This window comes from Amblyraja radiata, chromosome 26, assembly GCF_010909765.2.
Source record: "Amblyraja radiata isolate CabotCenter1 chromosome 26, sAmbRad1.1.pri, whole genome shotgun sequence".
Classification (NCBI taxonomy): domain Eukaryota; kingdom Metazoa; phylum Chordata; class Chondrichthyes; order Rajiformes; family Rajidae; genus Amblyraja; species Amblyraja radiata.
In genome coordinates, this window is record NC_045981.1 from 804,372 (window position 1) to 824,681 (window position 20,310).

At 41.6% G+C, this 20,310-nt stretch overlaps 2 protein-coding genes across 4 annotated transcripts in view; both read left to right on the forward strand.

Annotated features, from left to right (window-relative positions):
• The window catches only part of pik3r6 (phosphoinositide-3-kinase regulatory subunit 6), a 57,369-nt gene extending 56,570 nt beyond the window's left edge, over nucleotides 1-799 (forward strand). Inside the window, exon 21 of the mRNA XM_033044745.1 lies at nucleotides 495-799. Coding sequence (XP_032900636.1) covers nucleotides 495-648 — 154 coding nt within the window. The 3' untranslated portion in view covers nucleotides 649-799. The remainder of the gene's footprint in view (nucleotides 1-494) is intronic.
• A 5,839-nt stretch (nucleotides 800-6,638) lies between these two features.
• On the forward strand, nucleotides 6,639-16,850 carry mfsd6l (major facilitator superfamily domain containing 6 like). 3 transcript variants are annotated; one of them, XM_033044017.1, is made up of 2 exons: nucleotides 6,639-6,757; nucleotides 11,178-16,850. In XM_033044017.1, exon 2 carries the CDS (start codon nucleotides 11,220-11,222, stop codon nucleotides 13,137-13,139), a length of 1,920 nt encoding a protein of 639 aa, XP_032899908.1. In that variant the 5' UTR covers nucleotides 6,639-6,757; nucleotides 11,178-11,219; the 3' UTR covers nucleotides 13,140-16,850. The 3 variants fall into 3 exon arrangements, with proteins under 3 accessions (XP_032899908.1, XP_032899907.1, XP_032899905.1); XM_033044016.1 differs by lacking the exon at nucleotides 6,639-6,757 and adding an exon at nucleotides 7,061-7,197; XM_033044014.1 differs by lacking the exon at nucleotides 6,639-6,757 and adding an exon at nucleotides 7,217-7,239.
• The last annotated feature ends 3,460 nt before the right edge of the window (nucleotides 16,851-20,310 follow it).

The following is a 20,310-nucleotide window of genomic DNA, read 5'->3' on the forward strand; positions in this document are numbered from 1 at the left end:
CCTTGATTGGACTTTGCTGGCTTTACCTTGCACTAAACGTTATTCCCTTATCATGTATCTATACATGCAACAAAAGCCTTTCACTGTACATGTGACAATAAACTAAACTAATAATAATGATCAGGGAAATTAATACAGATTTTGAATATCTTTGAAAAAAAATTATATCCCCCCGCTTCCCCCTCTTTATTAAATTCCTCTTATCTGGAGAATAAATTCACAAAAAAACGTTTTCTTTGCTGAAGTAACTCAGCAGGTCAGGCAGCATCTCTGGAGAAAAGGGATGGGTTACGTTTCGAGTCAGAACTCTTCATACCGTTTTCTTTGATTCTTTGAAGGGTTTTCTTTGATTCACATTAAATTGTTGGATTTAATCTTAAATTGGGTTTTAATGTCGATCAACATTAAAAAAAAAAAAGGAAATGAGTCGTTTATTGTTTGAAAAGGTTTGCAAAATATTGCTTCTTAAGTATTTATTTTCTATAAAAACGCAGCGTTGATGTGTCGCCTTGTCTGGAGCCTGGATACAGTCTGCATAAAATGAGGACGTCAAAATTTACTCAAAGCGGAACAGAAAACATTGGATTAGCTAAGTACATGCCAAAATGCCTGTTGTTACCAATCAACACATTTGTAGGTATCTTGTGAGTTAAGATAACCGATTCAACAATTAGTTAACTTCTTGGAGAAACTCATGATTTGGAGATAGAAACAAGGAAGTGCAGATGCTGGCAGACAATAAAAAGAGACAAAGTGCTGGAGTAACTGAGCGGATCAGGCAACATCCCTGAAAGACATAGATAGGTGACGTTTCGGGTCGAATAGATCTGAAGAAGGATGTGACCTGGAAAGGTCACTTATCCATGTTCTCCACGGATGCTGCCTGACCTGCTGAGTTACTCCAGCACTTTGTGTCTTTTCATGGCCTGGAGCTGCTGGGACAATAAAAAGTCACGATAATTACATTGTTTGTTCAAGAGGAAAGGAACAATTATTTGTCGATACTTGGCCAGTCCAAAAACTGTGGTGCTTTTTATTGAGGACGTCAGATTGTGGGTGCTCGGTTGGAATCAACGCATGATATTTGAACAAGTCCTAGGAAGTCACAAAAGGTGACCACCGCACAAATGCAAACACCACATTGATGAAACATTCCCACAGATTATGTGAAGTGATCTATTGTGTGGACCTTTTTCTTGGCTACTTAATACTCATGCATGCTATTGGGTTTGTCTCCAAAACTGGTGGACATTAACCATCTTTTGGTAGAATGCAATATTCAAGGGTGTGATTTATACCCTACAAAATACATTTTTGCAGAAAAGATCAATATCAGATGTACAGATTATATTCCTTCAATTTTTGTTCACAAAAGTCTCTAAATTTTGGATTGAATGTTAGTGAACATATGAGCAAAAAAAAAATTCTGGAGTAACTCAGCGGGCCAGGCAGCACCCGTGATAAGAATGGACAGACGCGTTTCGGGTTAAGACCCTCTATCAGAGGGTAAGGGGAAGAAAGCTGGAAAAGAGAGATGTGGGTGGGACTAAGCCTGGCAAGTGATAGGTAGATACAGGTGGTGTTTGGGGGGGGGGGGTTATATTGGCTGGGGGTGGAGTACGTGGCAAATGTTAGAGATGAGAAGGAGCGAGGAATGAAATGTAAAACCGCAGGGAGGGATACGAGTGGAAAGGATGGGGTGAGATGGGAGGGGGGAGAGGTGGGAGAGTCAAAGAAATTGGTGTGCAATGGATTGGGTACACAGGAAAGGGAGTGGGGGAAGGGGGTTACGACTTAAAATTGGAGAATTCAATTTTCATACCATTCAGCTGAATCTATGATTGGAACGATCACTACATGAATAAAAAATTGCTGGTTCTCTCGGGGGGGAAATGATTGAATTTCCGGTAGCAACTTCATGAGACCTCTGTTTATGCTTGGATGTACAATGTCACTACAATGAAAAGACATCTTTCTCCATGAATTTTTACACAGATGATTCCACTATGCTGATTGATCAACCACTTGGCTACATTTCCAAAGTCTAAGTTTATATTATGTAACTGTGTCTTCAATGTATAGTATTTATTATCTGGTTCTGTAAAAATATTTTACATTAAAATATAATCACCATGCTCAATACTACTGAAAGCCTTTTTATGGTTTTTATTCTTCACTGATCTTCCAATGAAACATCAGTTCACAAGTTTGCAAGTTATAGGAGTAGAATTAGGCCATTCAGCCCATCGAGTCTACTCCGCCATTCAATCATGGCTGATCTCTGCCTCCTAATCCCATTTTCCTGCCTGTATGTTTCTTTAACATACTGTAACATGTATGTTTTCAGGAACCTTACAGTGGATATGACTAAACACTTCACCTGCATGCCTTCATCTGAATCTACTCCACTGTGGATGATAGATTAGGTGAGTGGGCAATAAATTAGTAAATGGAATAGTGTGGGAAAATGTGAAGTTGTTCATTTCATTGATTGATTGATTTAAAGATACGGCATGGAAACCAGCCCTTGGCCCAGACTGACCATCAGTCACCCATTCACAATTGTTCTATGTAATTCTTCTTTCCTACAAATATTTAGCCGTTTTTATGATAATTCTCAATTTTTCATAGTCACTTTTAAAATAACAATTAAAAAAAATAAGATCACAAAATTCCCATGAAAAGCATCACTGCTTCCAATTCATTTATGGGCCTGAACCATTGCTTCGCACCAGTCGCAGGCTTTGATCAAAATTACTTATCACTGGATATCAGTTGTCTTAAGCAGTGCAGGTAGTTCTGCTGCTACGTATGTTTTCATAGTGTGAAAGAGGGTCAGGCAGCATCTCTGGAAAAAAAAGAACAGGTGACATTTTAGGTCGGGACCCTTCTTCAGATTGAAAGAAAGCTGTGGGGGGGGGGGGGGGGGTGTGATGGTTCTCATTTGAGCTGAGAAAAGATGGGGGCCAGCCATAATTGACCTCGGGCAGGTTGGTGCCCTGGTGGGTCCGTTGTTGGCTAGGGATGGTGTGAACTCAAGAGGGATACAACGTGGAGAGCTGAGGAACTGATTAAATGATGACGGGGGGGGGGGGGGGGGGGGGGGGGGAGGGAAGTGTAGGTGGAAGTTACAGTGGCTTCCCAGGCATCTAACCTACCTGGCCATTCCCACAATAATCAGACATCGTTATGTCGCAGGGACATGGTCTGACAGTTTCACTGCAAGTGACCACCGCAAATGACAAAAATGTAACCTGAAAAGTTAGGTTGAGCAAGTGATGATGATGATGATACTTTATTGTCACTTGTTCCAAGCTAGGAGCAGTTAAATTCTTTGTTTTTGCGTACAAAGTACACAAGAGTCACCACAAAGGTGCCGACAAAGTTTAAAAAAGTACTCATTCCTTAATTTCTCTCCCCCCCCCCCCCACTCCCCATTAGTACTTGAAGATTCCTCCCCACCCCCTCCCTCTCACCATGCCAGTTTCCCCTATTGTTCTCGGCATCCTGGAGGCAATGATGGAGGCAAGAAGCAATCAGGATAGTGAACAGGTAAAAGGCAGGAGATTTCTGTTAAACCACAAAGTACTTGTGCTTTAACACCAGGATAAGCACTCATCCAAGAAAACCTAGCTCAATGCCAAAGTAGTATCTAAACTGCTTAAACACACTTGCACTATAGGACAATAAGTTACTACATATTTAGTAATAAACTATATGTTAACAAACATGCAACCAAGAAAGCCAATGCCACATGTGAATCAAAGGTAGACAAAAATGCTGGAGTAACTCAGTGGGTGAGGCAGCATCTATGGAGAGAAGGAATATACATCATTTCGGGTCACGACCCTTCTTCAGACATCGAAGATGGCTTTACACAGTGGTCAAGGTCGAGCCATGTGGGTGTTGGAGGACGGAAGTGCCACCGGGAACAAAGGATGACCCACTGTGGAGGAACCGCCGTGAGGGGAGGGGGTGTAAATGGGGGCATGTAAGTATCGTCTGAGATAATCTTCTTAAGTGGACTCAGAATCAAATATGACTTGCTTCTATCGCAGAATTGTGGAATACGGCCAATATGGGAGTGGCAGACTCTACCTCTGAAGGGGAAAATGGGACAGGCGCTGCATTTCATTCCAACTTATTCCAATGCTCCTGCACATTGACTCAAATTGCACTGTGCTTTATGTGCAGAGAATGGAAGATAATGATTATGTGCAGGCAGATGAAATTAGCTTGTCTTGGCATCATGTTTAGCAGGAAATCGCAGAGTTGAGGACATAGCCTATTTCATCACACAAACCAACCTCCCTTCCATCTACACATGGGCCAAAGATTCCCGAAGGTCTGAAGGGAAGCTTTGAGAACATCCTTAAATCCTTCCTGCCTAATGACCGAGCTAGGAATATCACATCCCTTAACTGATCTGGGGACTTTCCAGATACAAAAAAGGACAAAGTGTGGGAGAAACTCAGTCATAAGTGATAGGAGTAGAATTAGGTCATTCTACTCATCAAGTCTACTCCACCATTCAATCAGGGCTGATCTATCTTTCCCTCCTAACCCCATTCTCCTGCCTTCTCCCCATAACATGACACCTGTACTAATCAAGAATCAATCCATCCCTGCCTTAAAAATATACACTGCCTTCTGTGGCAAAGAATTCCTCTGACTAAAGAAATTTCTCCTCATCTCCTTCCTAAAAGAACATCCTTTAATTCTGAGGCTATGGCCTCTAGTCCTAGACTCACCCATTAGACAATAGACAATAGGTGCAGGAGTAGGCCATTCAGCCCTTCGAGCCAGCACCACCATTCAATGTGATCATGCCTGATCATCCCCAATCAGAACCCCGTTCCTGCCATCTCCCCATATCCCCTGATTCCGCTATTTTTAAGAGCCCTATCTAGCTCTCTCTTGAAAGTATCCAGAGAACCGGCCTCCACCGTCCTCTGAGGCGGAGAATTCCACAGACTCACCACTCTCTGCGTGAAAGTGTTTCCTCGTCTCCGTTCTAAATGGCTTACTCCTTATTCTTAAACTGTGGCCCCTGGTTCTGGACTCCCCCAACATCGGGAACATGTTTCCTGCCTCCAGTGTGTCCAAGCCCTTAACAATCTTATATGTTTCAATGAGAAACCCTCTCATCCTTCTAAACTCCAGCGTGTACAAGCCCAGCCGCTGCATTCAATAAATCTGAGGTTATCCATTTTGGTGGCAAAAACAGGAAAGCAGACTATTATCTAAATGGTGGCCGACTAGGAAAAGGGGAGATGCAGCGAGACCTGGGTGTCATCGTACACCAGTCATTGAAAGTAGGCATGCAGGTGCAGCAGGCAGTGAAGAAAGCGAATGGTATGTTAGCTTTCATAGCAAAAGGATTTGAGTATAGGAGCAGGGAGGTTCTACTGCAGTTGTACAGGGTTTTGGTGAGACCACACCTGGAGTATTGCATACAGTTTTGGTCTCCAAATCTGAGGAAGGACATTATTGCCATAGAGGGAGTGCAGAGAGGGTTCACCAGACTGATTCCTGGGATGTCAGGACTGTCTTATGAAGAAAGACTGGATAGACTTGGTTTATACTCTCTAGAATTTAGGAGATTGAGAGGGGATCTTATAGAAACATTATAAAATTCCTTAAGGGGTTGGACAGGCTAGATGCAGGAAGATTGCTCCCGATGTTGGGGAAGTCCAGGACAAGGGGTCACAGCTTAAGGATAAGGGGGAAATCCTTTAAAACCGAGATGAGAAGAACTTTTTTCACACAGAGAGTGGTGAATATCTGGAACTCTCTGCCACAGAGGGTAGTCGAGGCCAGTTCATTGGCTATATTTAAGAGGGAGTTAGATGTGGCCCTTGTGGCTAAGGGGATCAGAGGGTATGGAGAGAAGGCAGGTACAGGATACTGAGTTGGATGATCAGCCATGATCATATTGAATGGCGGTGCAGGCTCGAAGGGCCGAATGGCCTACTCCTGCACCTAATTTCTATGTTTCTATTCTCTCAGCATATGACAGTCCCGCCATCCCGGGAATTAACCTTGTAACCATCAGTGGAAACATTCTCTCCACATCCACTCTGCACTATCCAAGCCTTTCACTATATTGTATATCTCAATGAGGTCCCCCCTCATTCTTCTAAACTCCAGCGAGTACCAATAATACAGGCCCAGTGTCGTCATAGGTTAACCTACTCATTCCTGGGATCATTCTTGCAAAACCTCCTCTCCAGAGGCAGCACACCCTTCCTCACATTCACATGGTGCCCAAAATTGCTCACAATATTCCAAATGTGGCTTTACCAGCACATTATAGAGCCTCAGCGTGACATCCCTGTTGTTGTACACAAGCCTCCCTTCTCCCCGCCAACGGTGCAGGTGCAGGTGAGGTCACGTGAGCAGTGGGGAAGGGGCGGGGCCGCAGTATCGGTCACGTGAGCCGCCGGGCGGCCAGGTAACCGAGGGGTCACATGGGACAATGGCGCGGCGTGTCACGTGGTGCAGGCCGCCCGGCGCTCAGGTACCTGACGTCGCCTCCCATCGCCTTACGTCGCGACGCACGCAAGTCGCGCGCCGGCGCCCAGACCCGCCCCTCAACGTCACCGCCCCCGGCGCCACGTGACTCCACTTGTTCCTGCTCCTCTATGATCTTTGGGTCTGGGCGCCGGCGCGCGACTTGCGTGCGTCGCGACGTAAGGCGATGGGAGGCGACACGTCAGGTACCTGAGCGCCGGGCGGCCTGAGTGAAGCAGCGCAGGTAGAGCGGGGACTGGTTGCTATGCGGGCCGGGGGCCGGTTGCTATGCGGGCCGGGGGCCGGTTGCTATGCGGGCCGGGGGCCTGTGTGTGGGGCAGTCGGGTTCTACAGCCTATGGCAGGCCGGGTGTCACTTCCCCAACACCGGCCCGGGCGCCAGCTATCCACTGGGCCTGGGCTCCGACACCCACAACCCGGAGCGGGAGGGAGCTGCAGGTGCAGGCAACTCGAGCAACTCGAGCATATATTGATCATATACTGGCAGATTAAATTAGTGTTGGCGTCATGTTCAGCACTGACGCCGTGGGCCGAAGGGCCTGTCCCTGTGCTGCTCCACTTTAAGCAGTCATGGGCCAAAGATTCTCCAAAATCTGAAGGCCCATTGTAATTTTCAAGGGAAGCTCTGAGCACTTCCTTGAATGTTTCCTGCCTAGTGACCGAGGTGGGAATATCACCTCCCTTGACTCACCTGGAAACCCTACAGGTACAAAAAAAGACCCAAAGTACTGGAGTAACTCAGTGGGTCAGGCAGCATATGTGGAGGGGAATGGATAGGTAATGTTTCTTCTTCGTACCCTTCTTCAGACTAGAGTTTGGATGGGGAGGGGGAGGGGGGGGGAGGAGAGAAAGCTTAGAAAGATCGTTTGGAGTGGGGCATAGCCTGGCAAGTGACAGGTGGATACAGCTGGGGCCGGATTGGTGGAGAAAGTGACTGGCTGGAGATGGAAAGGAGATGGAAAGGGGGGGGGGGGGGTAGGTAGAGGATGAGAATAAGAGAGTTGTGTTAGTGGGAGAAATGTATGCATCAGACTGACTGGAGAATAAGAGACAGTGAAGGGGTGTTAGTTAAAACTGAGAGAATTCATTGTTCATACCGTTGGGTTGTTAGCTACCCAAGTAGAATATGAGGTGCCATTCCTCCAGTTTGTGAGTGGTCTCACTCTTGCAATGGAGGTGACCCAGGACAGGGAGGTTGGAATGGGAAGGGCAGGAAGAAGGGTCCCTCCCCAGATGCTGCCTGAACCACTGAGTTTCTCCAGCTGAGGCACAAGGCACTGCACATGCTGGCATTGTAAGCAAGCAGGTTGTTTTTGTTCAAGTTTTCAGCATCTATATCTAGGTATGTTGCAAAGCCTACCTGAAGCGTCTTTGAAAATCTGCCGGTGCGGGTGTGCGCGATTTTGGCGCCGTTTAGAGGGGGCGGGTTTAAAACGCGATTTTCTCTAAGCTGTTCAAATCGAAGATGTTCAGCCTAGTTAATTATTAACGGGAAATCGCTGGAAGACCCCGTCGCAAAAGCTATTATTAGGTTTAAAGGCCTCGTATAATAGTTATAGTAGTTTAAAAATCAATCTCTAAACCCGCGACCAACGGCAACCGCAGGGTCTCATAAAGCAGACAGCTGAAGTTAGGTTGTATATTTTTACATTAAAAAGGGCTTCTAAAGATCCCTTTATACAAAGTTTAATATTGCGAGTAGCTCAATTTGGGTCCATTATATCGCGCAGTATTTTTCTGGGCATTTGAGGCACAAATCTACCGCAATGTGAACGTTCTAAACCAGCGCGTTCCACAGGGACCCACTGGAAAGCTGATTTAAATGGGCATTTATTTACAGCAATTGAACACTAAATTCCTTCCATTTGGCCTATAAATTAATGTAAATGAGATTTAAAAATCATGTTTTATTGTGAATTATTTGTGAATATTATTTGGACATTTAGGCTATTTAAAAATGTTAATAATTTATTAAGAAATGGATAGATGTTTAGATCTAGTAATTGAAGTCTGAAATTAGCTACAATTAGGTAACTAACTAATTATATGCTTTAATTTCAGGTCATCCAAGTAAGATTATTTTATATTTGTTTCAGAATGCTTCAATCTATGATAACTGAAAATTTCATTCAGTTCTCTTAATTTTTAAGAAAGTTATGGGCTTTTGACTGTTCACGATCACAACTTTTTTGTTATGTCCATAGAAAATCAATAGGGAACAAGATGCTCATTTCCGAGTATGAAAATGGCCATAACTTTTTAAATACTTGAGATATGAAAGTGAATTAGGTGTCAAATTAAACTTATTTTTATGCTTTATCTGATGGGATAAATTACAGACTTGATTTTTAAAATCTCAAAATTTTGTAACATTGCTACTATATCACTAGATTTATTTGTGGTAGGGTCCAATGGAAAAGGGAGACACAGGGACTGTGGAAGGTGTCGGGTGTGACAGAATCTCCAACCTGTGTGTTGCACAGCTGATAAAAGCTACTGTCTCAGTGCCATAGACCCAGGTTTGATGCTGACCTCAGTGCTGTCTGTGTAGTGTTTGCACTTCTCTGTGTGAACCATGTGGGTTTCCTCCAAGTGCTCGATCATCTCAAAGACGTGCGGTTTAGTAGGTAAATTTGTCTCTAAATTGTTCCTAGTATGTAGGAAGTGGATGCAAAGTTGAATAGCATAGAACTAGTTTGAAAGCATGAGTAATAGTCGGTGTGGACTTGGGACTGTTTGGATGATCTTTCAATCAATCAAAAATAATTGTAGAAATTGTACAGAAAGAGCCCTTGGTGGTTTTGGCTATGGAGCAAGATGCCTTTTTAATGATAAGATTTCTACCTCAAAAATTTGAATTTCAAAGCTCTATAACCCTTTAGAAACAAATAGTTCCCAGTCGTCCTCATTTTGTCGTCCATTAGCTTTAATTATTAACATAACTGCCAAGGAAATGAACATTTTCTTCCCAGCCAGGGTTCTTAGAAAAAGCATAAACTGCAGGAAACTTGAATAAACTGAAAGGAATTTAAAATAATAAGTGTTCTGTAAATATTTAGTGTAAGGTAGTGAGAAAAAGAGGTAATACTTTAATACTTGCTCCAATGACCCTTTTTCCAGAACAGAGTAGTCTAAATTCAGGGCCTTAAAAAGATATGCCTTAGTGGTTGACCCAGCATTCAGAGTTAACAAGTCTTGGTCAACAAGATTATGGGTGTGCCAAGGTTTGAAAAGAGGTTAATCTGAGAAGTATGAAAACTGTTGCATGTGGGGTGGTCAATTATATGGAAGCGGAGGAGAGGATCGTGAAAGGCGATGTAGTCGGAAGCACAATCTGAGCGTCTGACAAAAAATAGAGAAGCCAATCTTATGGGGTGATTATTATATCTGTAGCAAAACTTGAGAGGGTTTCAGTTACAATATTACCATTTTATTCAGGACTGCTTTGGTGCTATCAGGGCAAACGTTTTATTGAAATAATCTGGGGGAATGCATGTAATTTTGGAAATCAAAAGCATTTCAAGAACTTTGGAGAGACTTCTCATAGGATAATTTTTTACAAATAGTGAAGGATTTTTACAGAAATATAGGTGTTAATGAGTCTGAAGAACATGATCCCATCCTTTTTCTCCCGAGATGTTGCCTAACTCACCTGAGCTACTCCAGCACTTTGTGTCTATCTTAGGTGTTAATGAAGGTTTGAAAACAGGAAGGTGAGTATCATAGTCAAGACACCAAGAGATGGAAATTAGGCGATTAGGAATGAAATTTGGGTGGAATTAGGAGATTTGGGATTGTTTTATAGAGGGTGTACTGGAAAGTAGACCGGAGGCTGAGGTTTTTGCTATACCAGGGGAGCCAGTCTTACCTTTAGAAGGGCATACAGGGTAAAAGATGCAACTTTATGGGTCATCTCTGATAAATACTTCTCTGATCTGCCTTCACATTGTGATGAGGATCTTGAAACTGTGGAGAAAGGTTTAAGATTATGGTTATTATTGTGGTTGAAAATCACCTAATTTGTACATAAAGCCTTTAAGCAGCATCATTAGGAACTTAGTTATTTGTAAATTATATCTAGTTTAGTTTTGTTTATTGTCATGTGTACCGAGGTACAGTGAGAAAATGTTTTTCTTTCATGCTATTCAGTCAGTAGAAAGACGATACAGGATAAAGGAATAACATTTAGTGCAAGGTAAAGTCAGAATAAAGATTGTCTGAGGGTCTCCAATGAGGTAGGTGTTATCTCAAGACCGCTCTCTAGTTGGTGATGGGATAGTTCCGTTCCCTGATAACAGCTGGAAGAAACCCTGGGTCTTGAGGTTAGCATTTTCACTCTTTTGTTCCTCTTGCCTGATGGGAGAGAAGAGGGAGTGGAGCATTCAGGGTGAAACTGGTCCTTGATTATGCTGGTGGCCTTGCTGAGGCAGCATGAAGTGTAGGAGGAGTCGATGGAAGGGAGGTAGGTTTACGTGATGGTCTGGGCTGCATGCACAACTTTGCAATTTCTTGCACTTGGTTGGAGCTGTTCCCAAACCATGCTGTGATGCATCCCGATAAAAATGCTTTCTACGGTGTATCTGTAGCTCAGTTAACCTTGTGTTTAATGTGTATCTTTAAATGGTCCATGTCTCTGTTTTTCAGATGGCTAACTGAGAAAGCTAAGTAGAAGATGAAACTTGAATCATGAAGAGAAATAAACAGTGGAACATCAGCAAAGCACTGGCTCTTGCCAGTTCCTATCATTTTCTTTACTGTGCAGCCAAAGCCTGCGTAATTCCTTTTCTCACCATATACTTCAGACAGCTTGGATTGACTGCGCCATTTGTTGGGATTGTGATTGGAACAAAGTATTTTATATCGTTGATTTGTATTCCGTTCTGGTCCTGCTGTGCTAGACACTATGACAAAAGAAGAATTCTTGTGTTGGGTTCCTTGTTATCATCAATAGGAATTAGCTTTCTATTTACACTAATTCCACCTGTAAATAAGGACATTCAGAGCATGTATTGTAACAGAAGTCTGTACACAAAAGACAATTGGTATCCAAACATACCAGATGACACAGACCATACTGGTGATGTTGAGATGAATGAACTTGCATATACCGTGCCTCCAATAACGGTAAAAGTTGCTTCGTCAAGTCATCAGAGTTCGGAACTCGTTAATGTCCACAGTACTGAGAAGAAAATGAACCTCCACTTGTTGACCACTGTTGAATCACCCCTGGAAAACTTAACCAAACAGCCATCTATGAATATTACGGATTCTGAAAAGTCTCAACAATCAGAAAGAGGTACCACTAGGAATGTGGGCTATTCTGAAACAGGACAGATTCTGCCTACTGAAGGCTCTGGCTACACCAGAACTGTGGAAGAAACTACCACGCACTTTTCTATGCAAAAAAATAACGAGGACAAAAATGGCAGTTTAGATGTTTATTTCAGTACCGCAAATATTCTTGTGAAAAGGCATGCTCCATTGAAGAACGACCCTGAAATGAGCAATAAAATCAAACGGCTCAGCCTTGAGCCAAATCATAGTCATAAAATCCTAGATAATTGGCACCAGACATTGGTGCTTATTCTGCTGGCTGTATCTTTATGGGAAGTTCTAGCATCAACTTTAGATTGGGTTACAGATGATGGACTCTATGACTACTTGGACTTTGTAGACTCTCTTGACCGCTATGGCAAGCAGTGGACCTGGGGATACTTGGGTACTGCGGGAGCAGCTTTTAGTGTTGGTATCCTCGTGGACAGGCTGCACTGTTTCCTCAATGCACAGACTTCTAGAACTGCAGTGCACTTTTACGCTTATGCAACACTACTTGTGTTAACGCTTATTGTCGGAGTATTCTATCCAATGCACACCGCCAAGAAAAATGATGCATTCAACAAGACTTTTAAAGCATTTCACTTGTTGGGAAGTGATGGGAGAGCTATGCTATATGCAGTTACAGTCTTTATCACTGGAGCCATTGGATCTGCCATCAATAACTTCCTCTTTTGGCAAATGCAGGACAAAGGAGGTAGTGAGGCATATATGGGTGCTGCTGTGGCAATAGGCTTCATGACTGAATTTTTATTTTACCTTTTCAAAGATCGAATGTTAAAAGTCCTCTCATTCTCTGGAACAGTTGGATTTGGGCTAATCTGCCTTGCAGCTCAACTGCTCTACTATTCATTCCTGTGGTCACCTTGGGCAGTATTGCCTATTCAAGTTTTGAATGGATTTAGCAGTGGTGCCTTGTGGTGGGCTGTTTTGAATCAGTCTGACGATTTAGCTACCCCTGGCATTGAAAGAACACTCTATAAGATCTACCATGGGATATCTTTTGGTCTGGGTGCGAGTTCTGGCAGCTTTTGCAGTGGCTTCATTGTGGAGCGTTTTGGCATAGGAAGGCTTTATCAAGCATGCTCTGTTACTGCCATGCTTTGGGCAGTGGTCTTTGTCTCGGTGCAATCAAAAATCCCTCGGCAAAAAAGATTAAACTACTCACGACTGTTAGCAGCTGATACTAGTGATATGAGTGACACAGATGATGAGCAAAATAACGACTGGCTTGTTAAAGCTCTGAAAAACGATGACTTTATAATGAAGTAGCCAGTTTACTTTTTCCTTGTTTCCTGTTGAATAAACAAGAAATTTAAATAGTCAGCATACATTGTCTGTTCCTTTAACAACACAAGCCCAGACTAGAAACCCGTGGCATAGGAACGTTCTGATTTGGTAAACTAGATTAACTGATTTATGCTGTTAAATACTGTATACCTATTCCAAGAGGGTTTTTCATTAAAACAGGCACTTTTATCTACAAAATTGCAGGATTATTTTTTTAATTAAAGTTATGGGAAATTGAAAGCTTTAGAGTAAGTAAAATATTTGAAATAAAAAAGTTTCTGTAAAAGAGTGTAATGTGGATGTAATTGCTTATGTAAGGTCCCTGACATAAAATGTGCCTATTTGATTTACAGTGAGCAATTGAAGGATCAGATGTGTTCAAGACTGAATATATTTTATGATCCTCATTTCATTGCTTTAAACGAGTAGGACCTGAATATCAATGTATGCAAAAATTCAATTTATGCAACTACTTTACTGTACCATGCTCTCAGGGCAATCAAAAATATACCACAGCCAAAACAAAATTGTATGCATTTGTCACATGCTCAATAAGCATTCTTTCCTCAGCTGTGTCTGCTCTGGCTACCTCCATCTCATTAGTGCATGAATTTTTCATCATTTAAAAAACATATTTCTTCTCCACTGCCACCCAATAGAATATCTGCAAATATTATCTTGCGTCTACATTCAGGTTCTTGATTAGTTGGCAAGCATCCTTGGTGGATGTTTGCATCAAATTCCTGATTTATCCCTTTTTTGAAGGGAATTTCAATAAGATATTGTGAGGGGCTTGTAGGTGGAGGGGTGCTATCACAGTGTTTGTAAACAAAATGGGGGACTGAGAGGTTTTAATTTAAAATGTGGACTGAGATGAGATCAGTTCAATAATTCACACTCGGTCTCTTTTCTAAATGGTTAATGCAATAACATGCATAGAATAGAAGCGCTGCACGAGTATCATGAGTTTCGTTTGAAGCCTTTGGGAGTTGAACGCAAATAAAAATAAACAAAATATTTGAGATATAATATAAGCCAACAGTTGACAAAACAAGTTGTACAAATGGAAACGTTTGCATTGATGCATGGTGCAGTAATCCAACAAAAAGGAAGCTGAGATCTAACAAAAACTCGACTAACCGATAATAGCTTTCTTCTCTTCTCTTCCCTCCCCCCCCCCCCCCCCCCCCCCCCATACTCGTACAATCAATGTGAAGAATGGTCTTGAGCCGAAAGTCACCTATCCATATTCTCCAGGGATGCTGCCTGACGCACTGAGTTACTCCAGCACTTTGTGTCCTTTTGTGTAAACCAGCATCTGCAGTTCTCGGTTTCTACTAGCTGACAATGCACATGATACCATTATTAGCAAACAGCTATTAAACATTAATAAATTGGACAGAGATTAGATGGGGTTTTTTTTTGATTATATGCCAGTTATTCATAAAAGCTAATGTATGTCGCTCTTTTAAGAAAAATACAGTGTTGGTGGAACTCGGCTGGTCAGGCGGTATCCCTGGAGAACACGGATAGCACTTTGTGTCTTAATTATATAAACCAGTATCTGCAGCTCCTTGCTTCTACTGTAGCATTGAATATTTTTTTGTTTGTCAGCAATTAAAAAGAAGTGAAGTAAAATATATAATAATGAAGCCATTTTGGCTGCTTTGGGAGAAATAAGATGTTTTCTGTCTTCCATCATGTGAGTTAGGGTATTTGCAATCGGAGTATAAGGTTTGTTTAGACTTTATTTGTGAGAAGGCACTCTAATTTACGGACAAATTTGCAGTTGGACTATATCAATCTAGTGTGGCAGCTATACAAATGAGAAATTTCTAGTGCGCAGTTTCTGTTTTTTTTCTGGGTTGGCTACAAGTGTACTTTTAAGTTCCGCTTCCCTTAATAAAGACAAGGAAGGATGTTTTCTGTTTGTGTTTTTGGCTTAGTGAAGCCGCAACCTTATTGAAATGTGCATGCAAATGATTGTTTGGCTGATGTTTTAGGGAAAGACTTTACTTCCCCTGAAAGGAATGTAATTTCTTTTAAGAAAAGCTATACTGGACAAAACACACCCTTATAAGACATTTGCAATGCATGCCACAGGGTTTGAAATCATGCATGAAATGCAATGTTAATGTAGAACTACACATGGCAACAGATGGTCTTTCATTCCTTTATGCACCTGTCCAGCTCGTTGAGAGAGTTGTAGATTGTTTACCAATTTGTGGTTTGAGCTTTCCTTTTCATGCTGTCCCATTCTTTCAATGACCTTCGAGGTGTCTGCTCAGTCTTTTCTGACCTCGTCACACAATGAAGCAATCATCTTTGGGAATCTCAATATTAAAGTAAATACTTTCATGCATGCATTCTTCCTAAGTCTTACTGAAATATGTTAATATTCTAGTATGCCAGTACAACTAGTTTTTTGTAATGGTGCCTGAGCTGCTTTTTGCTGCCTCACTGCATCAGAGACCTGGGTTTGAACCTGATTACAGGTGCTGTCTGTACGTAGTTTGTACTTTCTCCCTGTTGCCATGTGGGTTTTCTCCCACTTTCCAAAAATGTGCAGATTTGCAAGTTAATTGGCTTTGGAAATTGTCCCTAGTGTTTAGGATAAAACTATCTGAACTAACTGAACGTGATTGTGGCTGGCACCGACTCGGTGGGCCAAAGGACTTGATTCCACTCTTACCTCTAAACTAAATTAAAACACAGCGATATAGCAAATTTATTTTCTTAGCTGCTCATGGGAGAGTGGAATATTTCCTTGATTTACAGAGCTTAATTTCTGAACATTCTACATATTTTTATATGCAATTTTGAAATGAAAATCTTTGCACAGAAATTTGTGGCCCAGTTTTCTACCAGCAAGCCAATAAATAGAAATAGATAATGTGGAACAATGCTCTCTTCCTCAAAATAATTAGCAATCTAATGCAAGTGCTGTTGTGATTGCATTTGGAGAACAAAAAAACTATTATACCTGACGCATATACTTTATGATATTGCTAGACTGCATGGGCCTCTCCATTTCTACAAAGGAAACAATGAAGGAATAAGGGTCAACTATGCCTTAAAGAATCCAACCTTAGTTCCTAAGGTTAGTTAGCTCCATTACTGAAGTGAGCTTCTCTAACATATACCTAGCCTGGCAATTTTTTCCCTCAAAAGAAAAATAGTTCTGAAAACTTTGCACCACGTAAAGTTATCCATGTTATTGTTTTGGTAGATTCAAGTCAGATTTTGATCCTTCTGCTCCATATATGTCACGTGTAGTGAAAATAACAAAACATTTTTGATTATCATGGGCAGCGTTAGTTTAAATCTAGTGAGAGCTTCTACTGGCATGGGATTGAAAAGTGTGATTATTTTCAAATTATATTACAATGATATGCTGTAAAAAAGTGATTTGTGGTAAGGTAGTGGTTTAGATACATTTTTGCACTTCTAAAATACTCCTGAATGTGCCTTACTCTGGAAAAGATGTTATGTCTGTGTCTTCTATGGTAAATAATCCTGGTGAAGGTAATTAAAAGTACTTTAGTTGGTAATCACTGCTGTGTAGCAGTTTATGCACTTAACATATTTGAATGTTAAATATTAGTAAATGTATTATTAGATTATTTATTTTGGTGAGTGGAAATACTGTACTGATTTTAAATGGTTCATCTTATTAAAATTTGGTCAACCCTATGTTTTTTTGCTGAGTTTGTCAATTGTATCAATTCATTTCAACTCTACGCACATTCTGTTTCCCACCAAAGTTGAAAGTATAAAGAGAAGCTGAGATTTGAACCAACAATTGCAGCGGAATCCAAATAAAATTCTAATCAATTTGAATTGTTCTGCAATTAAAATGCAGCTTTAATTAACAGTGGCATTTGAGGGCTTATTCATTTTTTTTCTCTAAACCCGACTTATTTTTTCAGCAACTAGAAGAATCCATTAAGCTACTTAGTTTAGAGATGCAGCATGAAAAACGGGCCCTGTAGTCCACCGGGCCCATGCCAACCATTGATCACCCGTTCCCACAAGTTCTATGTTATGCCGTTTATAGTTACACTCCTTACACATGAAGGGTGATTTTATAGAGGCCAATTAACCTACAATCTCTCACCTCTGGGAAATGGGAGTATCCGGAGGAAACCCACGTGGTCACAGGGCGAATGTGCAAACTCAAGACAGACTGGAGCCAAAGTCAGGATTGAACTCTGGTCACTGGCAGCTCTAGCAGCTGTGCCACTGTGGGGCAGCAGCTCTAGCAGCTGTGCCACTGTGGGGCAGCAGCTCTACCAGCTGTGCCACTGTGGGGCAGCAGCTCTACCAGCTGTGCCACTGTGGGGCAGCAGCTCTACCAGCTGTGCCACTGTGGGGCAGCAGCTCTAGCACCTGTGCCACTGTGGGGCAGCAGCTGTGCCACTGGGGCAGCAGCTCTACCAGCTGTACCACTGGGGGGCAGCAGCTCTACCAGCTGTGCCACTGATGCTGGGAGAGCGTAGTCTGCAGATTGCCTTTGCTTTCGATCCATGACCACTTGAGCACATTAATGCTCTTTTTTTTCAACATCTACTGATTACTACTGTGAGGCAAAGTGAGTTTTAATATGATCATATGATGTAATAGTTCATTAGGGTCGTTATCACCTGAGAGCTGTCTGAATTGATTTCAGAAAGAAATATGCAATAAGGTGATTTAATACATTTCTATCTGATGTGTACTTGGATGGAATCTGCAGATGTCCTTAGCTGCATAATAACTTAGATTTTGAAATCTTATTTTTAATTTCCTTTCTTCCTGGTTGAATGCCAATAGTCACACTAGCAGGAAATATGTTACTGAAGAATCCAGTTTGCATTCAGGACTTGAATCTTATTAAAATAGTTTGGAAAAGGTGCAGTTTTGACACATGGATCTGCATTTTGTAGGTCTGGCCTTTCATTATATATACATGTTTTCTCCTGGCTGACAAAAACCCAACATTTGAGTTATCTACAGAAATCTCACAGATGCTGTCCTTGATTCACCAACAGATGCTGGGTTGTGGGAAAGCATTGATAAATGACAATGATTCCTGCTATCACTGAAGAACTTGGGCAGGTATTTGTTTATGTTTTAAGTATTTATTGAACACCAAGTGTCTGAGAGTTTCATGTATTTAGGCTTTTAAGTTAATCTATAAAGTTTACAATGTTAGTTTCCTTTGTCTTTAGAAGGTTGGCTTTATCCAATAACTACATTTCAGAATTAGACTATTCAGCCCCACATCTACTCCACCATTCAACCATGGCTGATCTATCTTTCCCTCTCAACCCCATTCTCCTGCCTTTCTCTGTAACCCTTGACACCCTTACAAATCACAAATATGTCAATCTCTGCCCTAAAAATACCCAATGATTTGGACTCCACCGCTGTGGCAATGAATTCCACTGATTCTTCACCCTCTGACTAAAGAAATTCCTCCTTTCTAAAGCTATGTCCTTTTATTCGGAGGCAATGCCCTTGGGTCCTAGAATCTCCCACGAGTGGAAACATCCTCTCTGTATCCACTCTATCCAGGTCTTTCACTATTCCGTCAGTTTCAATGAAGTCCTCCCCTCATCCTTCTAAACTCCAGCAAGTATGGTCCCAGCGCCATCAACACTCATCATATGTTAACCCAGTCATCCCCAGCATCATTCTCGTAAATCTCCTCTATATCCTTTAGTTTAAAGACACAGCACAGAAACAATTCCTTCGACCGTCCAAGTCCACAGGCACTATTGTACACATTAGAAACAATTTATAGAAGCCAACTAACCTGCAAACCTGTATGTCTGAAATATGGGAGGAAACCAGATTACCCGAAGAAAACCCACGTGGTCACAGGGAGAACGTATAAAGTCCATACAGACAGCCCCTGAATCAAACCCAGGTCACTGGTGCTGTAAGGCAACAGTTCTACCGCTGCGCCACTGTGCCGCCCCATTCATCGCCTGTTGACATTGCAAATTCTGTTCCCTCCCCATTGATGCACTGATCTGCTGACTATTTCCAGCATGTTCGGTTTTTTATTCCTTTTAGTTTTCTTTTCAGTTTTTCGAGAGACAGCATGGAAACAGGCCCTTCGGCCCATCTAGTACATACTGACCACTGTTTATGTGTTATCCCATTCTCTCATCCACCCCCTACACACTAGGGGCAATTTACAGGGGCCATCTAACCTGCATGTCTTTGGGATGTAGGAGGAAACCAGAGCACCCAGAGGAAACCCTGGGAGAAGTTCTGCAGACTCCACACAAACAGCACCCAAGGTCAGGATCGAACCCTGGCATCTGCCAGCTGCACCACTGTCCTGTCCAGGTTATTCCTCCTAAGTATTTTTTTGTCTGATGGTTAACGGAAATGAAGCAGTATTGAGAAGAAGTGTTTTAGGCAAAGGCCATGAATGCCTGTAGATAGGTGGAGACAATTCTGAAACTTTTGACAAGACAGTGACTGGTATGTTTATGATGTGTTTCATGACAACATTAATAAATTAAATTGGCTTATAAATTAGCTTATTTTCTCTAGTAAAGAAATTAATTGCCTATTGGCATTGCAAACCCTGTAAGCACATCTATCAAAATGATTTGAGTTATTAAGTCTGAGGTCAAAGTTGCTTAATTATTAAATATATACAATTGGGCATGAATTATTTTTTAAGTCAATCTTTCTCATGACATTTATCAACATTTTCATTTTTAAATGATATTATGTAGCAGGTGGTGTGTATTAAAGAATTGAAAGATAGGTGAAATGTTCTGCTTTCATGAACAGACAATGGAATGCAGCATGCAGGAATACTGTTGTCATGGCAGCACAGATAAATTCTTTATATAAAATGAATATAGAATGATGTGTGACGAGTTTGCAAATCGGTCAGGTCACTTAGTTTGCACAGATTCACGATCATATGAAAATTAAAATGTGACAACTACAGTACATGTAGGTCATTATTTCCAATGAGAACTAAATTGTGCTAATTATAATCAAACCATCATTCCCTAACTTACTCTTTATTACTCAGGGTGTATGCACTGATTCCAAATTTGTCAAATTCTTCCTTGTTATTGAATAATCTCATCATTGTCAGTATTAAATAACGTTGTCAGTACTAACTAACAATAACTGTTAC

Bases quoted from the DNA above. Each gene is read 5' to 3' on its own strand.
- mfsd6l (XM_033044017.1), top strand. From the start codon at position 11,220: ATGAAGAGAAATAAACAGTGGAACATCAGCAAAGCACTGGCTCTTGCC.